A 19,512-nucleotide genomic window follows, 5' to 3' on the forward strand; every position below is an offset into this window, starting at 1 on the left:
GCAACAAGGCTACTTCAATATGCATATGACAGAATTTAAAATCCCACTACAATATCAGTTCAAAAGAGATTTGATCTGACTACAACTCCAAAATATAGATTTTTCAATGGAAGAAAGCTGCAAAAGAGATGCTGTCAGACTGTAGAGGAAATTGGGAAATGGGAGAAAGACAAAGTATAATTTTAGTCCAACTGGAAAGCTGCTGAACAACAGCCCTGTGACTGACCACGAGAAAGCTGCTGACCAACAGCCCTGTGACTGACCACGAGAAAGCTGCTGAACAACAGCCCTGTGACTGAACAACAGCCCTGTGACTGACCACGAGAAAGCTGCTGAACAACAGCCCTGTGACTGACCACGAGAAAGTTGCTGAACAACAGCTCTGTGACTGAACAACAGCCCTGTGACTGACCACGAGAAAGCTGCTGAACAACAGCCCTGTGACTGACCACGAGAAAGCTGCTGAACAACAGCTCTGTGACTGACCACGAGAAAGCTGCTGAACAACAGCCCTGTGACTGAACAACAGCCCTGTGACTGAACAACAGCCCTGTGACTGACCACGAGAAAGCTGCTGAACAACAGCCCTGTGACTGACCACGAGAAAGCTGCTGAACAACAGCCCTGGGACTGACCACGAGAAAGCTGCTGAACAAGAGTCCTGTGACTGACCACGAGAAAGCTGCTGAACAACAGCCCTGTGACTGAACAACAGCCCTGTGACTGACCACGAGAAAGTTGCTGAACAACAGCCCTGTGACTGAACAACAGCCCTGTGACTGACCAACAGCATGAAGACAATCTAAGAAAATACAAATGTGGTAGAAAAATGGGGAGCCTAGTGCTCACCACAAAGCCCATTTTTACAATGTACAGTCAGGGCAAAAAGTATTATATTCATTGTTAATAATGCAGTCATTTTAATCTTAATTATAACTTTAAACACACAAAAAAAGATATACTGTATTCAAATATACCCCCAAAAAGGCAGCGGGGGTTAGTGGCTCAGTTGTCAAGTTGCTCTGTGGTGGAGGACTCTAGCTCCAGTTCAGGGGTAGTAGGGGGCTGTGTCTCTTCCCCCCTCCCAGGCGGAGACATCTCATCCTGGGTAGACTCCTGGCTGGGCTGGGGGTCTGGAGGTCCCGTCCCCTCCTCCTCCTCGGTTGTTGACTGTAGGTCTCCCAGTTTGGTGGTGAGGTCGTCCCTCTCCTTCTGCAAAGCCCGGCACAGTTTCTCCAGGCACTCCAGCTTCCCATGCAGGCCCTTGTAATGGTTGTCCCGCAGTGTCTTCTGGAGAGGACAAACAGCAAACCACATTCAACATCACATATTCTACAATTAAGTGACATTCATTGAAATACTTCGTGAAATTTTACAGCACAAAAATATTCTTACATTTCTGCTACTATTAGTAAATGATAACATAAGATGGCCCTTTGCAAGAGTTTCTCATCTCACCTCCTCAGCCATCTGTAGCAGAGCCTGGTTGTTGGTCTCCCACTTCGTTCTCCACAGAGTCGTCTCCTTCTCCAGCTTCTTGATCTTCTTAGTCATCTGGAAAACAGAAGAAAGATCAGAGCTATAGAGAGAGGTCTACAGACCTAAACCCTTCCAGCTATAGAGAGAGGTCTACAGACCTAAACCCTTCCAGCTATAGAGAGGTCTACAGACCTAAACCCTTCCAGCTATAGAGAGAGGTCTACAGACCTAAACCCTTCCAGCTATAGAGAGAGAGAGGTCTACAGACCTAAACCCTTCCAGCTATAGAGAGGTCTACAGACCTAAACCCTTCCAGCTATAGAGAGAGGTCTACAGACCTAAACCCTTCCAGCTATATAGAGAGAGAGGTCTACAGACCTAAACCCTTCCAGCTATATAGAGAGAGAGGTCTACAGACCTAAACCCTTCCAGCTACAGAGAGAGGTCTACAGACCTAAACCCTTCCAGCTATAGAGAGAGGTCTACAGACCTAAACCCTTCCAGCTATAGAGAGAGGTCTACAGACCTAAACCCTTCCAGCTAGAGAGAGGTCTACAGACCTAAACCCTTCCAGCTATAGAGAGAGGTCTACAGACCTAAACCCTTCCAGCTATATACGAAAGAAACACAAGGGTGTTTCATGTTAAATGTTCAGTTCCAAACCTTCTCCATCTCCTGTCTGAAGGTAGTGAACACCTCGTTGCTTTTCGCCAGAGTGGTCTGAAACTCCTCAAACTTGTCCATGTACAAAGAGAGCTAAAAATCACAAACACATGAACATAGTCACTGTCCATATATATATACACACATTAACATACAGTCACCCTTCACATATATACACACATTAACATAGTCACCCTCCATATATACACACATTAACATAGTCACCCTCCATATATACACACATTAACATACAGTCACCCTTCACATATATACACACACATTAACATAGTCACCCTCCATATATATATACACACATTAACATAGTCACCCTCCATATATATATACACACATTAACATAGTCACCCTCCATATATATATACACACATTAACATAGTCACCCTCCATATATATATACACACATTAACATAGTCACCCTCCATATATATATACACACATTAACATAGTCACCCTCCATATATATATACACACATTAACATAGTCACCCTCCATATATATATACACACATTAACATAGTCACCCTCCATATATATATACACACATTAACATAGTCACCCTCCATATATATATATACACACATTAACATAGTCATCCTCCATATATTTATATATACACACATTAACATAGTCACCCTCCATATATATATACACACATTAACATAGTCACCCTCCATATATACACACATTAACATAGTCATCCTCCATATATATATATATATATATACACACTAGAGGTCGACCGATTAATCGGAATGGCCGATTAATTAGGGCCGATTTCAAGTTTTCATAACAAAATCGGAAATCTGTATTTTGGACACCGATTTGGACGATTTTTTAAAATATACATATATATTTTTTTTTTACACCTTTCTTTAACTAGGCAAGTCAGTTAAGAACACATTCTTATTTACAATGACGGCCTAGGAACGGTGGGTTAACTGCCTTGTTCAGGGGCAGAACGACAGATTTTTACCTTGTCAGCTCGGGGATTCAATCTTGCAACCTTACAGTTAACTAGTCCAACACTCTAACCACCTGCCTCTCATTGCACTCCACGAGGAGCCTGCCTGTTATTCGAATGCAGTAAGAAGCCAAGGTAAGTTGCTAGCTAGCATTAAACTTATCTTATAAAAAACAATCAATCAATCATAATCACTAGTTATAACTACACATGGTTGATGATATTACTAGTTTATCTAGCGTGTCCTGCGTTGCATATAATCGATGCAGTGCGCATTCGCGAAAAAGGACTGTCGTTGCTCCAACGTGTACCTAACCATAAACATCAATGCCTTTCTTAAAATCAATACACAAGTATATATTTTTAAACCTGCATATTTAGTTAATATTGCCTGCTAACATGAATTTATTTTAACTAGGGAAATGGTGTCACTTCTCTTGCAACAGAGTCAGCGTATATGCAGCAGTTTGGGCCGCCTGGCTCGTTGCGAACTGTGTGAAGGTGAAGACTATTTCTTCCTAACAAAGACAGCCAACTTCGCCAAACGGGGGATGATTTAACAAAAGCGCATTTGCGAAAAAAGCACAATCGTTGCACGACTGTGCCTAACCATAAACATCAATGCCTTTCTTAAAATCAATACACAGAAGTATATATTTTTAAACCTGCATAATTAGTTAAAAGAAATCCAGGTTAGCAGGCAATATTCGTTCAAATATTTTTATTGAACACACACAGGAATGGTGTATAGGTATGAAAGGCAGGTATACAATTTTTAACTAAACATAAAAGAGCAGACAGAAATAAAAAGATCCAGAGTTCTGGGTACAAAACAATTATTACAAAACAAGACATACAAAACAAGGACAGGTAGAAAGAAAGAGGGTGGGTGTCACCCCCCCTTATTCCCCCCCTTTATCCCTCCCCCCCCTTATCCCTTCCCCTTATACCCCTCCCCGCTGCTCGGGTGGCGGTGCCAGCACGTGCTGCCCAGAGGTGGATTAAAATATTACAATGGAGAGTGCGTTAAAAAGTACAAATTCACAGCGCCGAATGGTCCAAGTAAGAGAGGAAAGGCTGCCAGATCTGATCAAATGTTAATAATTTATTGTTCAGAATATATCTAATCCTTTCTAAGTGTACAGTGTTTGCCAATTCGCTGAGCCATAATTTGGTAGTGGGCGCTTCCCTCTTTTTCCAGAACAACAAGATTAGTTTTTTTGCCGAAATGAGACTGTAAGAGATGAGTTGTTTTTGGGGGTTGGTTAGTCCGATTAGGGAATCAGACACTCCCAGGATTATCAGAAGCGGGTCTGGGTCAATTGAAGTCTCCAGAACTTCAGAGAGGATCCTAAAAATTCCACACCAGTAACCATGCAAGCTAGAGCATAGGGCAAAGCAGTGGAGAAGTGTACCCTGTGCAGCCTGACATTTATCACACAAAGGGGATGTATCAGGAAATATCCTATGCAGTTTGGTTTTGGAATAGTGTAATCTGTGTAATACCTTGAATTGTATGAGCCGATGTCTGGAGTTAATGGAGCAGGTGTGGATATACTCCAAGCTATCTTCCCAGTCTGCCATCGAAATGTCAGTCCCTAGTTCTTCCTCCCATTTTGCCTTGATGGCCTCTGTAGAGGGTGTGCTAACCGATTGAAAAGAGTCATATAAACGAGATATCAGTTTGTCTGAGGTGGGGGATGTTTTTATGCATCCGTCAAACATGGAAGGCTTAGCGTTCCCAGATGTTGGGAGGTGTTTCCTAACATAGTCTCTGATTTGTAGGTATCTGAAAAAGTTATTTCTGGGAAGATTATAAGTTTCCCTCAGCAACTCAAAGGAAGCAAAGGTCCCTTCTATATATAAATCCCCTATGGTACTTATCCCCAACTCTCCCCATTGCTCAAAGGTGTTATCAAGGTTGGAGGGGGCAAAGGAGGGGTTCCTGGCAACAGGGAGCATGAATGACATTGGTCTAAGCTCAAAGTGGGTTTTAATTTGCTTCCAGATTCGGACTGTGCTATGTATAATAGGATTGTTACGATAAAGTGACCTCTCCAGATTGACAGGCGACAAAATCACAGCACCAATAGAGAAGGGGTGACACTCCTCACGCTCCATACTAAGCCAGGTGGGTGACGGACGTGCGTCATCCAGCAAAAACGTAACCGCACGGAGGTTAGCGGCCCAATAATAAAATATAAAATTTGGGAGAGACAGTCCTCCTTCCATCTTGGATTTGCAGAGGTGTTTTTTACCTATCCTGTGTGTTTTATAATCCCAGATGAAAGGATTGATAATTGAGTCCAGTTGTTTATGAAAGGATTTAGGTATGAATACTGGGATGTTCTGGTATAGGTAGAGCAGTTGTGGGAGGAAGACCATTTTAATGGCATTAATTCTTCCGAGCAGAGAAATTGGGAGAGTTCTCCAAAATTGTATGTTTGTTTTTAGTTTTTGCATCAGCGAGGGGAAATTCTCTTTAAATAGTAAGGAATATTGTTTGGTAACTACAATTCCTAGATAGGTAAATTTTTCTGAAGATAACTTAAGTGGAAGATGTTCTAGCCAGGAGGTGTTTTGTAACCGTATGGGCATTAATTCACTCTTGTTCCAATTTATTCTGTATCCCGAGAAGGTACCAAACAAATTAATCACATCAAGAATAGCTGGAATACTAGCTTGGGGTTCTGTTACATAGAGGAGAATGTCATCTGCGTATAGGGAAATCTTATTTAGAGTATCTTTAGTATTATAGCCGTGTATTGCTGCATCAGATCTAATCGTCTGAGCGAGAGGTTCAATGATTAGGGCGAAGAGCATCGGCGACAGCGCACAACCCTGCCTTGTCCCTCTGTAGAGGTTAAATCGGGGCGACAATGATTGGTTAGTGAGTATTCTCGCACAGGGGTTCCTATATAAAAGCTGGATCCAATTTATGAACCCATCTCCAATATTAAATTTATGTAGGACTTTGAATAGATAGGACCACTCAACTTGGTCAAAAGCCTTCTCGGCGTCAAGAGATATAACGGCAAGGTCCATGTTTGGTAACCTCTGAGAATACATAATGTTGAAGAGGCGCCTGAGATTGAAGAATGAGTTTCTGTTCGGGATAAAGCCGGTCTGGTCCGAATGGACCAGTTTGCCAATTAAAGTGCTAAGCCTGTTAGCCAGGGTTTTTGCTAAAATCTTTTGGTCTGTATTGAGGAGGGATATTGGTCTGTATGACCCTACCTCTTCCGGATCTTTACCCTTCTTATGTATAACTGTAATGAATGCTTCATCCAAAGTAGATGGGAGAGCTCCATCCTCTCTGGACTGAACCAACATTTTGTGCAGGTAGGGAGAGAGCATGTTGCTGAATGTTTTATAGAATTCACCCGGGTATCCATCTGGGCCCGGGGTCTTGCCACTCTTTAGAGTTTTGATTGTTTCTCGAATTTCTTCAAGAGATATTTCCTTATTCAGGAAGTTAGAATCTTCCTGGTTCAGGGCAGGAAGATTACAGTCATCCAAAAAGTTTTGCATAATTAAGGGGTTAGAATCGGCTTTAGATGTATATAGAGTCTCATAAAACTGACGGAATCTGTCATTGATGTCTTTGGGGGAAGAGAGTAATTCCCCAGATGCAGACTTAACTTTGTGAATCATTCGGTCACTCACAATTTTTCGAAGTTGTCTGGCGAGTAATTTGTGTGGTTTGTCACCAAACTCAAAATATTTTTGCTTGGCGTAGAGAAAAGATTTAGCAATTTTAGCTGAGAGAGTCTGATTATATTCAAATTTTAAAGAGGTAATTTTTTTATGTTTCTCCATAGATGGATGTCTAGCATTCTCCCTATCCAGTAAGTGAATTTGTCCTTCCAGTTCTACCAATTTTCCCTTGTTTTGCCTACTCCTGGCAGTCTGATAGGAGATGATACAGCCTCTCAAATAAGCCTTAAGTGTTTCCCACAGTAATGCTGGGGAAGTCTCTGTGTTGTCGTTGGTATCAAAGAAAAATGTTATTTGGTCTTTAAGATGTTCACAGAATGTTGGTTCTGTGAGGAGCTGAGGATTTAACCTCCAGACCCTCTCGTTTGGTACCATGTCACCCAATCTCAGGGAGAAGGTGAGTGGACTGTGGTCCGAGATTATAATATCATGATACTTCACATTACAGGTATAGGGGAGTAGTTTAGCATCAACCAAAAAGTAGTCAATTCGAGTATAAACATTGTGAACATGAGAGTGAAAGGAGTATTCCCTGCCCGTAGGGTTAGTGATCCTCCATATATCAAATAAGTTAGAATTCTTTATGTAGGTATTCAAGAATTCACTTGAATAGGAGGTGGGGGTTCGCCGGGTAGAGGATCTGTCCAAATATTGGTCTAGCACGCAGTTAAGGTCCCCTCCAATGATCAGGTTAGTATGGGAGATATCTGGAATCAGGGCAAGGACTCTTTTGAAAAAAGAGGGGTTATCAATGTTTGGCCCATAGATATTTAGTAGAGTTACAGAAGTAGAGTGGATCTCTCCTATTACGATCACATAACGACCCTCTTTATCCACAATAGTGGTTTTATGTAGAAAGGGAATTCCTTTCCGTACCAGAATCGCTGTGCCTCTCGTTTTGGCAGAGAAGTTAGAGTGATACACTTGCCCCACCCACCTACATTTAAGTCTGCTGTGAGCATTATTTTTCAGATGGGTTTCTTGCAAAAATATAATATCAGACGAGAGTGCTTTCAAGTGGGCTAGGACCTTGCCTCTCTTAATTGGTTCGTTTAAGCCCCTGACATTCCAGGAAGTGAATGTGAGCCCCGCCCCCCTCTCATTTGTAGTTCCTATGGTGGCCTGCATAACTTGTAACTCAATAAAAAGGTAAGAAAGCGCACCAAACCATCACGATCAGCATATGTAGCAGCTACACCCGAGCAGTATCCAACCAGCCCCTCCCCCCCTGCAAGCCCCTTTACTTCCCACCCTGTTCCCCTACTTTCCCCACTATTTACCCCCCCGCCCAACCCACCTTTAACAGGCATACACAAATAGGAGAGAAAATAAAATAAAAATAAAAATAATAAACACATTGTCTGGCCGATGCCAAAAAAGCACGGCGCGACCTCGAACAAGGGGTGAAACAGAAATAAAATCCCAACTGTACGTTCACCTCTCACTATCCTAGAACTTCTACTAACATATGAACTGAGGAGGCTCCCGCGAATAAAGTGTCCAATTAGCATCTAATAAACCTAAAGAGAATAAGTTTCAACCTAAACATATTGCGCACTTAAGCGTCATCTTGGGTCTATCTATCCCTGAGATAAGCAAGATATAGCATCACAAGATTATTTTGCTAAGCACTGCCGGTCTAAACATGAACCATCAGCAACCAACTTAGACAGCCGTACATTTACATATTGTGGGTTAGATCGGAAACAAGAATTTTTCTAAATTAAACGTATCCCCCAGTCAGAAAATAAATAAATAAAAAGGTTATATATATATACATGTATACATACACACACATACACATACTTACCCATATACATATATATATATATATACATATACATACATACATACATATACACACATATATATACATACATACACATACACACATACAAACACATACACACACACACACATCCCCAAAAAATACATATAAAGGTATATATTTAAAAATATACATATACACACACACACCCATACATATCTACATATGCGCATATACACATACATACCCATACATACAGAAACATTCATGCCCCAGAGTAATAATCTACACTAATTTAAAATATACACATACATAATAGTAACATGCTAAGAGAAAATAATTATAAAGTACAAATAATAATTATATGTACGCACACCTACCTAGACACTACAGAGGGCTGGTAGGGATCTAATCGGGAGAGCGGCCCTCGGCTATATCAAAGGCAGAACGGCACAAAACATCCACCTGCTATCCAGGTGTCTGTGTCTGCCCCTTCCCCACCATCACCCCCAGTCCCCTGCAAGCTTTAAATAAATGGTATTGTAATAACAATAAATGTAAGAATTAAAAAATAAATAACGAAACAAAAAAAAATGGGGGTAATAAGTATATTCATCCGAAAGTGACAATGATCAAACCTGGAAGGCATCCTAAATAGGCATCGCTCTGAACACAGCCAGAATGAAAGTGACTTTAATTGAGAGCCAAGACCGCCCTCCACAGCATCTTGCATGTTCGGTAGCCCTTGTTGAGACCGTTCAATACGGTTTCACCCGTTATGGTTTAGTATGGATTCGATTCCATGAGCAGACCCTAACACACAATGACAAGGCACTCTAACCTGTACGGGGGATTGGCGTATGTTCCCGGATAAACTTCTCTGCGTCCAAAACCGAGGAGAGCCACATCTTCTCACCAGAGGGCGGGGTAATTCTTAGTCTTGCAGGGAAGAGCAAGGCTGGGCGAAGATGGAGTTTGTAGAGTTTGGCCATGACATCTCTGTAGCCGCCACGGTCCTTTGCCACATCGGGCGCATAATCATCATAGACACGGAAGGGGTGCCCTTTATGTAACAGGTTGCCCCTCATTCGGGCCTCGCGCAGGATAAGATCCTTGGTCTTGAAACTGTGACAACAGATGATTACTGCGCGAGGGCGTTGACCCGGTCCAGGCACTGGGACAGGGGCGCGATGTGCACGGTCCAGCTGGGGGTCCGAACCCAAAACGTCCGATCCCATTGCATCCTTCAATAGCTTGGCGAAGAAGTCGGTGGGGCGAGAGCCCGCCTCTACCCCCTCTGCCAGACCAACAACGCGAAGGTTATTACGTCTGGAACGGCCCTCCAGGTCGACCACTTTCACAGAAAGCCTCTGCACAGTACCCTGTAGTGACGAGCACAGCTTCTCTAACTCGTCGATCCTACCAGCGCTGAATTCAGAAGCCCTCTCAAGGTCCACAATACTCTGGCCCTGCGAAGCGACCGCTCGAATGGTGCCCTCGATTTTGGTGTCCAGTTCAGCAATAGTAGCCTTAAGATCCTCAGCTAAAGCAACACGTAGTTCTCCCAAAGCCTGGGTAAGTTCTTTAAGTGTCACGTTGTTGCCTGTGCCTTCCGCCATGTCTGTCTCGTTGTTTGGTGTGGAGTAGGCCTCCGATGTGGATTTATTGTCCTTTGGTCGCTTATTACTCGGCATTTTTACACAGAAAGTTACGATGTTGTATTAGAAAGAAACGTTTGTTGTAAAAAGTATCATAAAGTAGGGTAAGTTAGATTATTTCGCAAAAAAGTTGCAGGAGCCTCTCACACGCAGCCGTTCACTCCAACATGCTAGCTCCGCCCACCAGCAGGCAATATTAACCAGGTGAAATTGTGACACTTCTCTTGTGTTCATTGCACGCAGAGTCAGGGTATATGCAACAGTTTGGGCCGCCTGGCTCGTTGCGAACTAATTATGACATAACATTGAAGGTTGTGCAATGCAACAGAAATATTTAAACTTATGGATGCCACCCGTTAGATAAAATACGGAACGGTTCCGTATTTCACTGAAAGAATAAACGTTTCGCTTTCGAAATGATAGTTTCCAGGTTCGACCATATTAATGACCAACAGCTCTGTGTTATTATGTTATAATGAAGTCTATGATTTGATAGAGCAGTCTGACTGAGCGATGGTAGGCAGCAGCATGCTTGTAAGCGTTCATTCAAACAGCACCTTCGTGCGTTTTGCCAGCAGCTCTTCGCAATGCTTCAAGCATTGAGCTGTTAATGACTATCAACTCCCGAGATTAGGCTGGTTTAACCGATGTGAAATGGCTAGCTAGTTAGCGGGGTGTGTGCTAAAAATCGGTGACGTCACTCACTCCGAGACTTGGAGTAGTTGTTCCCCTTTGCCCTGCAAGGGCCGCGGTTTTTGTGGAGCAATGGGTAACGATGCTTCGAGGGTGGCTGTTATTGATGTGTTCCTGGTTCGAGCCCAGGTAGGGGCGAGGAGAGGGACAGAAGCTATACTGTTACACTGGCAATACTAAAGTGCCTATAAGAACATCCAATAGTCAAAGGTATAAGAAATACAAATGGTATTGAGAGAAATAGTCCTATAATTCCTATAATAACTACAACCTAAACTTCTTACCTGGGAATATTGAAGACTCATGTTAAAAGGAACCACCAGCTTTCATATGTTCTCATGTTCTGAGCAAGGAACTTAAACGTTAGCTTTTTTACAGGGCACATATTGCACTTTTACTTTCCTCCAACACTTTGTTTTTGCATTATTTAAACCAAATTGAACATGTTTCATTATTTATTTGAGGCTAAATTGATTTGATTGATGTATTATATTAAGTTAAAATAAGTGTTAATTCAGTATTGTTGTAATTGTCATTATTACAAATTAATTCATTACATTTAAAAAACGGCCAATTAATCGGTATCGGCTTTTTTTGGTCCTCCAATAATCGGTATCAGCATTGAAAAATCATAAATCGGTCGACCTCTAATACATACACACATTAACATAGTCACCATCCATATACAGTGGGGCAAAAAAGTATTTAGTCATCCACCAATTGTGCAAGTTCTCCCACTTAAAAAGATGAGAGAGGCCTGTAATTTTCATCATAGGTACACTTCAACTATGACAGACAAAATGAGCAAAGAAAATCCAGAAAATCACATTGTAGGATTTTTAATGAATTTATTTGCAAATTATGGTGGAAAATAAGTATTTGGTCAATAACAAAAGTTTATCTCAATACTTTGTTATATACCCTTTGTTGGCAATGACAGAGGTCAAATGTTTTCTGTAAGTCTTCACAAGGTTTTCACACACTGTTGCTGGTATTTTGGCCCATTCCTCCATGCAGATCTCCTCTAGAGCAGTGATGTTTTGGGGCTGTTGCTGGGCAACACGGACTTTCAACTCCCTCCAAAGATTTTCTATGGGGTTGAGATCTGGAGACTGGCTAGGCCACTCCAGGACCTTGAAATGCTTCTTACGAAGCCACTCCTTCGTTGCCCGGGCGGTGTGTTTGGGATCATTGTCATGCTGAAAGACACAGCCACGTTTCATCTTCAATGCCCTTGCTGATGGAAGGAGGTTTTCACTCAAAATCTCACGATACATGGCCCCATTCATTCTTTCCTTTACACGGATCAGTCGTCCTGGTCCCTTTGCAGAAAAACAGCCCCAAAGGATGATGTTTCCACCCCCACGCTTCACAGTAGGTATGGTGTTCCTTGGATGCAACTCAGCATTCTTTGTCCTCCAAACACGACGAGTTGAGTTTTTACCAAAAAGTTCTGTTTTGGTTTCATCTGACCATATGACATTCTCCCAATCTTCTTCTGGATCATCCAAATGCTCTCTAGCAAACTTCAGACGGGCCTGGACATGTACTGGCTTAAGGAGGGGGACACGTCTGGCACTGCAGGATTTGAGTCCCTGGCGGCGTAGTGTGTTACTGATGGTAGGCTTTGTTACTTTGGTCCCAGCTCTCTGCAGGTCATTCACTAGGTCCCCCCGTGTGGTTCTGGGATTTTTGCTCACCGTTCTTGTGATCATTTTGACCCCACGGGGTGAGATGTTGCGTGGAGCCCCAGATCGAGGGAGATTATCAGTGGTCTTGTATGTCTTCCATTTCCTAATAATTGCTCCCACAGTTGATTTCTTCAAACCAAGCTGCTTACCTACTGCAGATTCAGTCTTCCCAGCCTGGTGCAGGTCTACAATTTTGTTTCTGGTGTCCTTTGACAGCTCTTTGGTCTTGGCCATAGTGGAGTTTGGAGTGTGACTGTTTGAGGTTGTGGACAGGTGTTTTTTATTACATTTTACATTTTAGTCATTTAGCAGACGCTCTTATCCAGAGCGACTTACAGTAGAGTGCATACATTTTATATACTGAGACAAGGATATCCCTACCGGCCAAACCCTCCCTAACCCGGACGACGCTATGCCAATTGTGCGTCGCCCCACGGACCTCCCGGTTGCGGCCGGCTGCGACAGAGCCTGGGCGCGAACCCAGAGACTCTGGTGACTCTGGTGGCGCAGCTAGCACTGCGATGCAGTGCCCTAGACCACTGCGCATACTGATAACAAGTTCAAACAGGTGCCATTAATACAGGTAACGAGTGGAGGACAGAGGAGCCTCTTAAAGAAGAAGTTACGGGTCTGTGAGAGCCAGAAATCTTGCTTGTTTGTAGGTGACCAAATACTTATTTTCCACCATAATTTGCAAATAAATTCATTAAAAATCCTACAATGTGATTTTCTGGATTTTTTCTCTCTCATTTTCTCTGTCATAGTTGAAGTGTACCTATGATGAAAATTACAGGCCTCTCTCATCTTTTTAAGTGGGAGAACTTGCACAATTGGTGGCTGACTAAATACTTTTTGCCCTCCACATAAACACACATTCACATACAGTCACCCTCCATATATATATATATATATACACACACACACACACATTAACACATTAACGTACAGTTACCATCCATATACAGAGTAAGTCAGAAGTTTACATACACTTAGGTTGGAGTCATTAAAACTAGTTTTTCAACCACTCCCCAAATGTATTGTTAACAAACTATAGTTTTGGCAAGTCAGTTACGACATCTACTTGTGCATCACACAAGTCATTTTTTCCAACAATTGTTTACAGACAGATTATTTCACTGTATCACAATTCCAGTGGGTCAGAAGTTTACATACACTAAGTTGACTGTGCCTTTAAACAGCTTGGAAAATTCCAGAAAATGTCATGGCTGTAGAAGCTTCTGATAGGATAATTGACATCATTTGAGTCAATTGGAGGTGTAACTGTGGATGTATTTCAAGGCCTACCTTCAAACTCAGTGCCTCTTTGCTTGACATCATGGGAAAATCAAAAGAAATCAGCCAGGACCTCAGAAAAAGTCTGGTTCATCCTTGGGAACAATTTCCAAACGCCTGAAGGTACCACGTTCATCTGTACAAAAAATAGTACGCAAGTATAAACACCATGGGACCAGGCAGCCGTGATACCGCTCAGAAAGGAGACATGTTCTGTCTCCTAGAGATGAACGTACTTTGGTGCGAAAAGTGCAAATCAATGCCAGAACAACAGCAAAGGAAAACACCATCCCCGAAGAACACCATCCCAATCGTGAAGCATGGGGGTGGCAGCATCATGTTGTGGGGGTGCTTTGCTGCAGGAGGGACTGGTGCACTTCACAAAATAGATGAAATCATGGAGGGAAAACTATGTGTATATATTGAAGCAACATCTCAAGACATCAGTCAGGAAGTTAAAGCTTGGTCGCAAATGGGTCTTCCAAATGGACAATGACCCAAAGCATACTTCCAATGTTGTGGCAAAATGGCTTAAGGACAACAAAGTCAAGGTATTAGAGTGGCCATCACAAAGCCCTGACCTCAATCCTATAGAAAGTTTGTGGGCAGAACTGAAAAAGCAGGTGCGAGCAAGGAGGCCTACAAACCTGACTCAGTTACACCAGCTCTGTCAGGAGGAACGGGCCAAAATTAACCCAATTTATTGTGGAAAGCTACCCAAAATGTTTGACCCAAGTTAAACAATTTAAAGGCAATGCTACCAAATACTAATTGAGTGTATGTAAACTTCTGACCCACTGGGAATGAGATGAAAGAAATAAAATCTGAAATAAATAATTCTCTCTACTATTATTCTGATATTCCACATTCTTAAAATAAAGTTGTGATCCTAACTGACCTATAACAGGGAATTTTTACTAGGATTAAATGTCAGGAATTGTGAAAAACTGAGTTTAAATGTATTTGGCTAAGGTGTATGTAAACTTCCGGACTTAACTGTATATACACATTCACATACAGTCACCATCCATATATATACACACACATTAACATAGTCACCCTCCATATATACACATTAACCATCCATATAAACACACAGTCACCCTCCATATAAACACACAGTCACCCTCCATATAAACACACATTCACCATCCATATAAACACATTCACACATAGTCACCATCCATATAAACACACATTCACCATCCATATAAACACACTCACACATAGTCACCCTCCATATAAACTAACTGGCAGAACAGGGAAGGAAAAGGCAGCTAGTTACCTGCTGTTTGAGCTGAGTCTCCTGTTCCTTCAACAGCTCACACTCATGTCTCCACTCGGTGGCGTCTTTCAGGAGCTGAACAGGAGACGGAAATGGTCACAACTTCTGACAAACAGACAACCAATACAATCAATGAGTCAATGCAAACAGACAACCAATACAATCAATGAGTCGATGCAAACAGACAACCAATACAAGCAATGAGTCAATGCAAACAGACAACCAATACAATCAATGAGTCGATGCAAACAGACAACCAATACAATCAATGAGTCAATGCAAACAGACAACCAATACAATCAATGAGTCAATGCAAACAGACAACCAATACAATCAATGAGTCAATGCAAACAGACAACCAATACAATCAATGAGTCGATGCAAACAGACAACCAATACAATCAATGAGTCGATGCAAACAGACAACCAATACAAATCAATGAGTCGATGCAAACAGACAACCAATACAAATCAATGAGTCGATGCAAACAGACAACCAATACAAATCAATGAGTCGATGCAAACAGACAACCAATACAAATCAATGAGTCAATGCAAACAGACAACCAATACAATCAATGAGTCGATGCAAACAGACAACCAATACAAGCAATGAGTCGATGCAAACAGACAACCAATACAATCAATGAGTCGATGCAAACAGACAACCAATACAACCAATGAGTCGATGCAAACAGACAACCAATACAACCAATGAGTCGATGCAAACAGACAACCAATACAATCAATGAGTCGATGCAAACAGACAACCAATACAATCAATGAGTCGATGCAAACAGACAACCAATACAAATCAATGAGTCAATGCAAACAGACAACCAATACAAATCAATGAGTCAATGCAAACAGACAACCAATACAAATCAATGAGTCGATGCAAACAGACAACCAATACAACCAATGAGTCGATGCAAACAGACAACCAATACAATCAATGAGTCGATGCAAACAGACAACCAATACAATCAATGAGTCGATGCAAACAGACAACCAATACAAATCAATGAGTCGATGCAAACAGACAACCAATACAATCAATGAGTCGATGCAAACAGACAACCAATACAATCAATGAGTCGATGCAAACAGACAACCAATACAATCAATGAGTCGATGCAAACAGACAACCAATACAATCAATGAGTCGATGCAAACAGACAACCAATACAATCAATGAGTCGATGCAAACAGACAACCAATACAATCAATGAGTCGATGCAAACAGACAACCAATGAGTCGATGCAAACAGACAACCAATACAATCAATGAGTCGATGCAAACAGACAACCAATACAATCAATGAGTCGATGCAAACAGACAACCAATACAATCAATGAGTCGATGCAAACAGACAACCAATGAGTCGATGCAAACAGACAACCAATACAATCAATGAGTCGATGCAAACAGACAACCAATACAAATCAATGAGTCGATGCAAACAGACAACCAATACAACCAATGAGTCGATGCAAACAGACAACCAATACAATCAATGAGTCGATGCAAACAGACAACCAATACAATCAATGAGTCGATGCAAACAGACAACCAATACAAATCAATGAGTCGATGCAAACAGACAACCAATACAATCAATGAGTCGATGCAAACAGACAACCAATACAATCAATGAGTCGATGCAAACAGACAACCAATACAATCAATGAGTCGATGCAAACAGACAACCAATACAATCAATGAGTCGATGCAAACAGACAACCAATACAATCAATGAGTCGATGCAAACAGACAACCAATACAATCAATGAGTCGATGCAAACAGACAACCAATACAATCAATGAGTCGATGCAAACAGACAACCAATGAGTCGATGCAAACAGACAACCAATACAATCAATGAGTCGATGCAAACAGACAACCAATACAAATCAATGAGTCGATGCAAACAGACAACCAATACAACCAATGAGTCGATGCAAACAGACAACCAATACAATCAATGAGTCGATGCAAACAGACAACCAATACAATCAATGAGTCGATGCAAACAGACAACCAATACAAATCAATGAGTCGATGCAAACAGACAACCAATACAATCAATGAGTCGATGCAAACAGACAACCAATACAATCAATGAGTCGATGCAAACAGACAACCAATACAATCAATGAGTCGATGCAAACAGACAACCAATACAATCAATGAGTCGATGCAAACAGACAACCAAGACAATCAATGAGTCGATGCAAACAGACAACCAATACAATCAATGAGTCGATGCAAACAGACAACCAATGAGTCGATGCAAACAGACAACCAATACAATCAATGAGTCGATGCAAACAGACAACCAATACAATCAATGAGTCGATGCAAACAGACAACCAATACAATCAATGAGTCGATGCAAACAGACAACCAATGAGTCGATGCAAACAGACAACCAATACAATCAATGAGTCGATGCAAACAGACAACCAATACAATCAATGAGTCGATGCAAACAGACAACCAATACAATCAATGAGTCGATGCAAACAGACAACCAATGAGTCGATGCAAACAGACAACCAATACAATCAATGAGTCGATGCAAACAGACAACCAATACAAATCAATGAGTCGATGCAAACAGACAACCAATACAAATCAATGAGTCGATGCAAACAGACAACCAATACAAATCAATGAGTCGATGCAAACAGACAACCAATACAAATCAATGAGTCAATGCAAACAGACAACCAATACAAATCAATGAGTCGATGCAAACAGACAACCAATACAAATCAATGAGTCAATGCAAACAGACAACCAATACAAATCAATGAGTCAATGCAAACAGACACCCAATACAAATCAATGAGTCAATGCAAACAGACAACCAATACAAATCAATGAGTCAATGCAAACAGACAACCAATACAAATCAATGAGTCAATGCAAACAGACAACCAATACAATCAATGAGTCAATGCAAACAGACAACCAATACAATCAATGAGTCAATGCAAACAGACAACCAATACAATCAATGAGTCAATGCAAACAGACAACCAATACAATCAACGAGTCAATGCAAACAGACAACCAATGAGTCAATGAGTCAATGCAAACAGACAACCAATACAATCAACGAGTCAATGCAAACAGACAACCAATACAATCAATGAGTCAATGCAAACAGACAACCAATACAATCAATGAGTCAATGCAAACAGACAACCGTCACTCACTTCCAGTTATTACAGAGAGAAACAAATATTGTGTCCTGGGTTGTGTTCATTAGGCACCTGGACATCATTTTAAGTTGCAATTGAAAAATGTTTTCAGTTGTGTGCCCTATGGAACACAGCCCTCCAGTTATTTGTAGCTAGCTAGAGCATGATCAGAATAATAACACATGGCAGTGGGACTCACAAAGTCTCTCTCTCTCTGCTGCTTCCCCTCCAACTCTCTCATCAGCTCAGCTGTCCTCTGGAGCTTGGCATCCACCAACTGCTGCTGCTTCTCCTTGTGCTTGAACACCTTGTCAATGTGCTGGGAACAGACAGACAGGACACCTTGTCAATGTGCTGGGAACAGACAGACAGGACACCTTGTCAATGTGCTGGGAACAGACAGACAGGACACCTTGTCAATGTGCTGGGAACAGACAGACAGGACACCTTGTCAATGTGCTGGGAACAGACAGGACACCTTGTCAATGTGCTGGGAACAGACAGACAGGACACCTTGTCAATGTGCTGGGAACAGACAGACAGGACACCTTGTCAATGTGCTGGGAACAGACAGACAGGACACCTTGTCAATGTGCTGGGAACAGACAGACAGGACACCTTGTCAATGTGCTGGGAACAGACAGACAGGACACCTTGTCAATGTGCTGGGAACAGACAGACAGGACACCTTGTCAATGTGCTGGGGATAGACAGACAGGACACCTTGTCAATGTGCTGGGAACAGACAGACAGGACAGAGCAGAACACCTTGTCAATGTGCTGGGAACAGACAGACAGAACACCTTGTCAATGTGCTGGGAACAGACAGACAGAACACCTTGTCAATGTGCTGGGACAGACAGACAGGATAGAGCAGAACACCATGTCAATGTGCTGGGAACAGACAGACAGGACAGAGCAGAACACCTTGTCAATGTGCTGGGAACAGACAGACAGGACAGAGCAGAACACCTTGTCAATGTGCTGGGGACAGACAGACAGACAGACAGACAGACAGAGCAGAACACCATGTCAATGTGCTGGGACAGACAGACAGGACACCTTGTCAATGTGCT

The 19,512-nt window shown here is 41.9% G+C and overlaps 1 protein-coding gene across 1 annotated transcript; it reads right to left on the reverse strand.

Annotated features, from left to right (window-relative positions):
- Nucleotides 1-6: 6 nt before the first annotated feature.
- Nucleotides 7-19,450, reverse strand: LOC129850643 (gamma-taxilin-like). The gene is made up of 5 exons (XM_055916936.1): nucleotides 18,636-19,450; nucleotides 15,226-15,300; nucleotides 2,143-2,235; nucleotides 1,459-1,554; nucleotides 7-1,290 (listed from the first exon to the last, which is right to left on the reverse strand). The coding sequence occupies exons 1-5, from the start codon at nucleotides 18,675-18,677 to the stop codon at nucleotides 1,006-1,008; spliced, it is 591 nt and encodes a 196-aa protein (XP_055772911.1). The 5' UTR covers nucleotides 18,678-19,450; the 3' UTR covers nucleotides 7-1,005.
- Nucleotides 19,451-19,512: the final 62 nt, after the last annotated feature.

This window comes from Salvelinus fontinalis, unplaced genomic scaffold, assembly GCF_029448725.1.
Source record: "Salvelinus fontinalis isolate EN_2023a unplaced genomic scaffold, ASM2944872v1 scaffold_2152, whole genome shotgun sequence".
Classification (NCBI taxonomy): Eukaryota; Metazoa; Chordata; class Actinopteri; order Salmoniformes; family Salmonidae; genus Salvelinus; species Salvelinus fontinalis.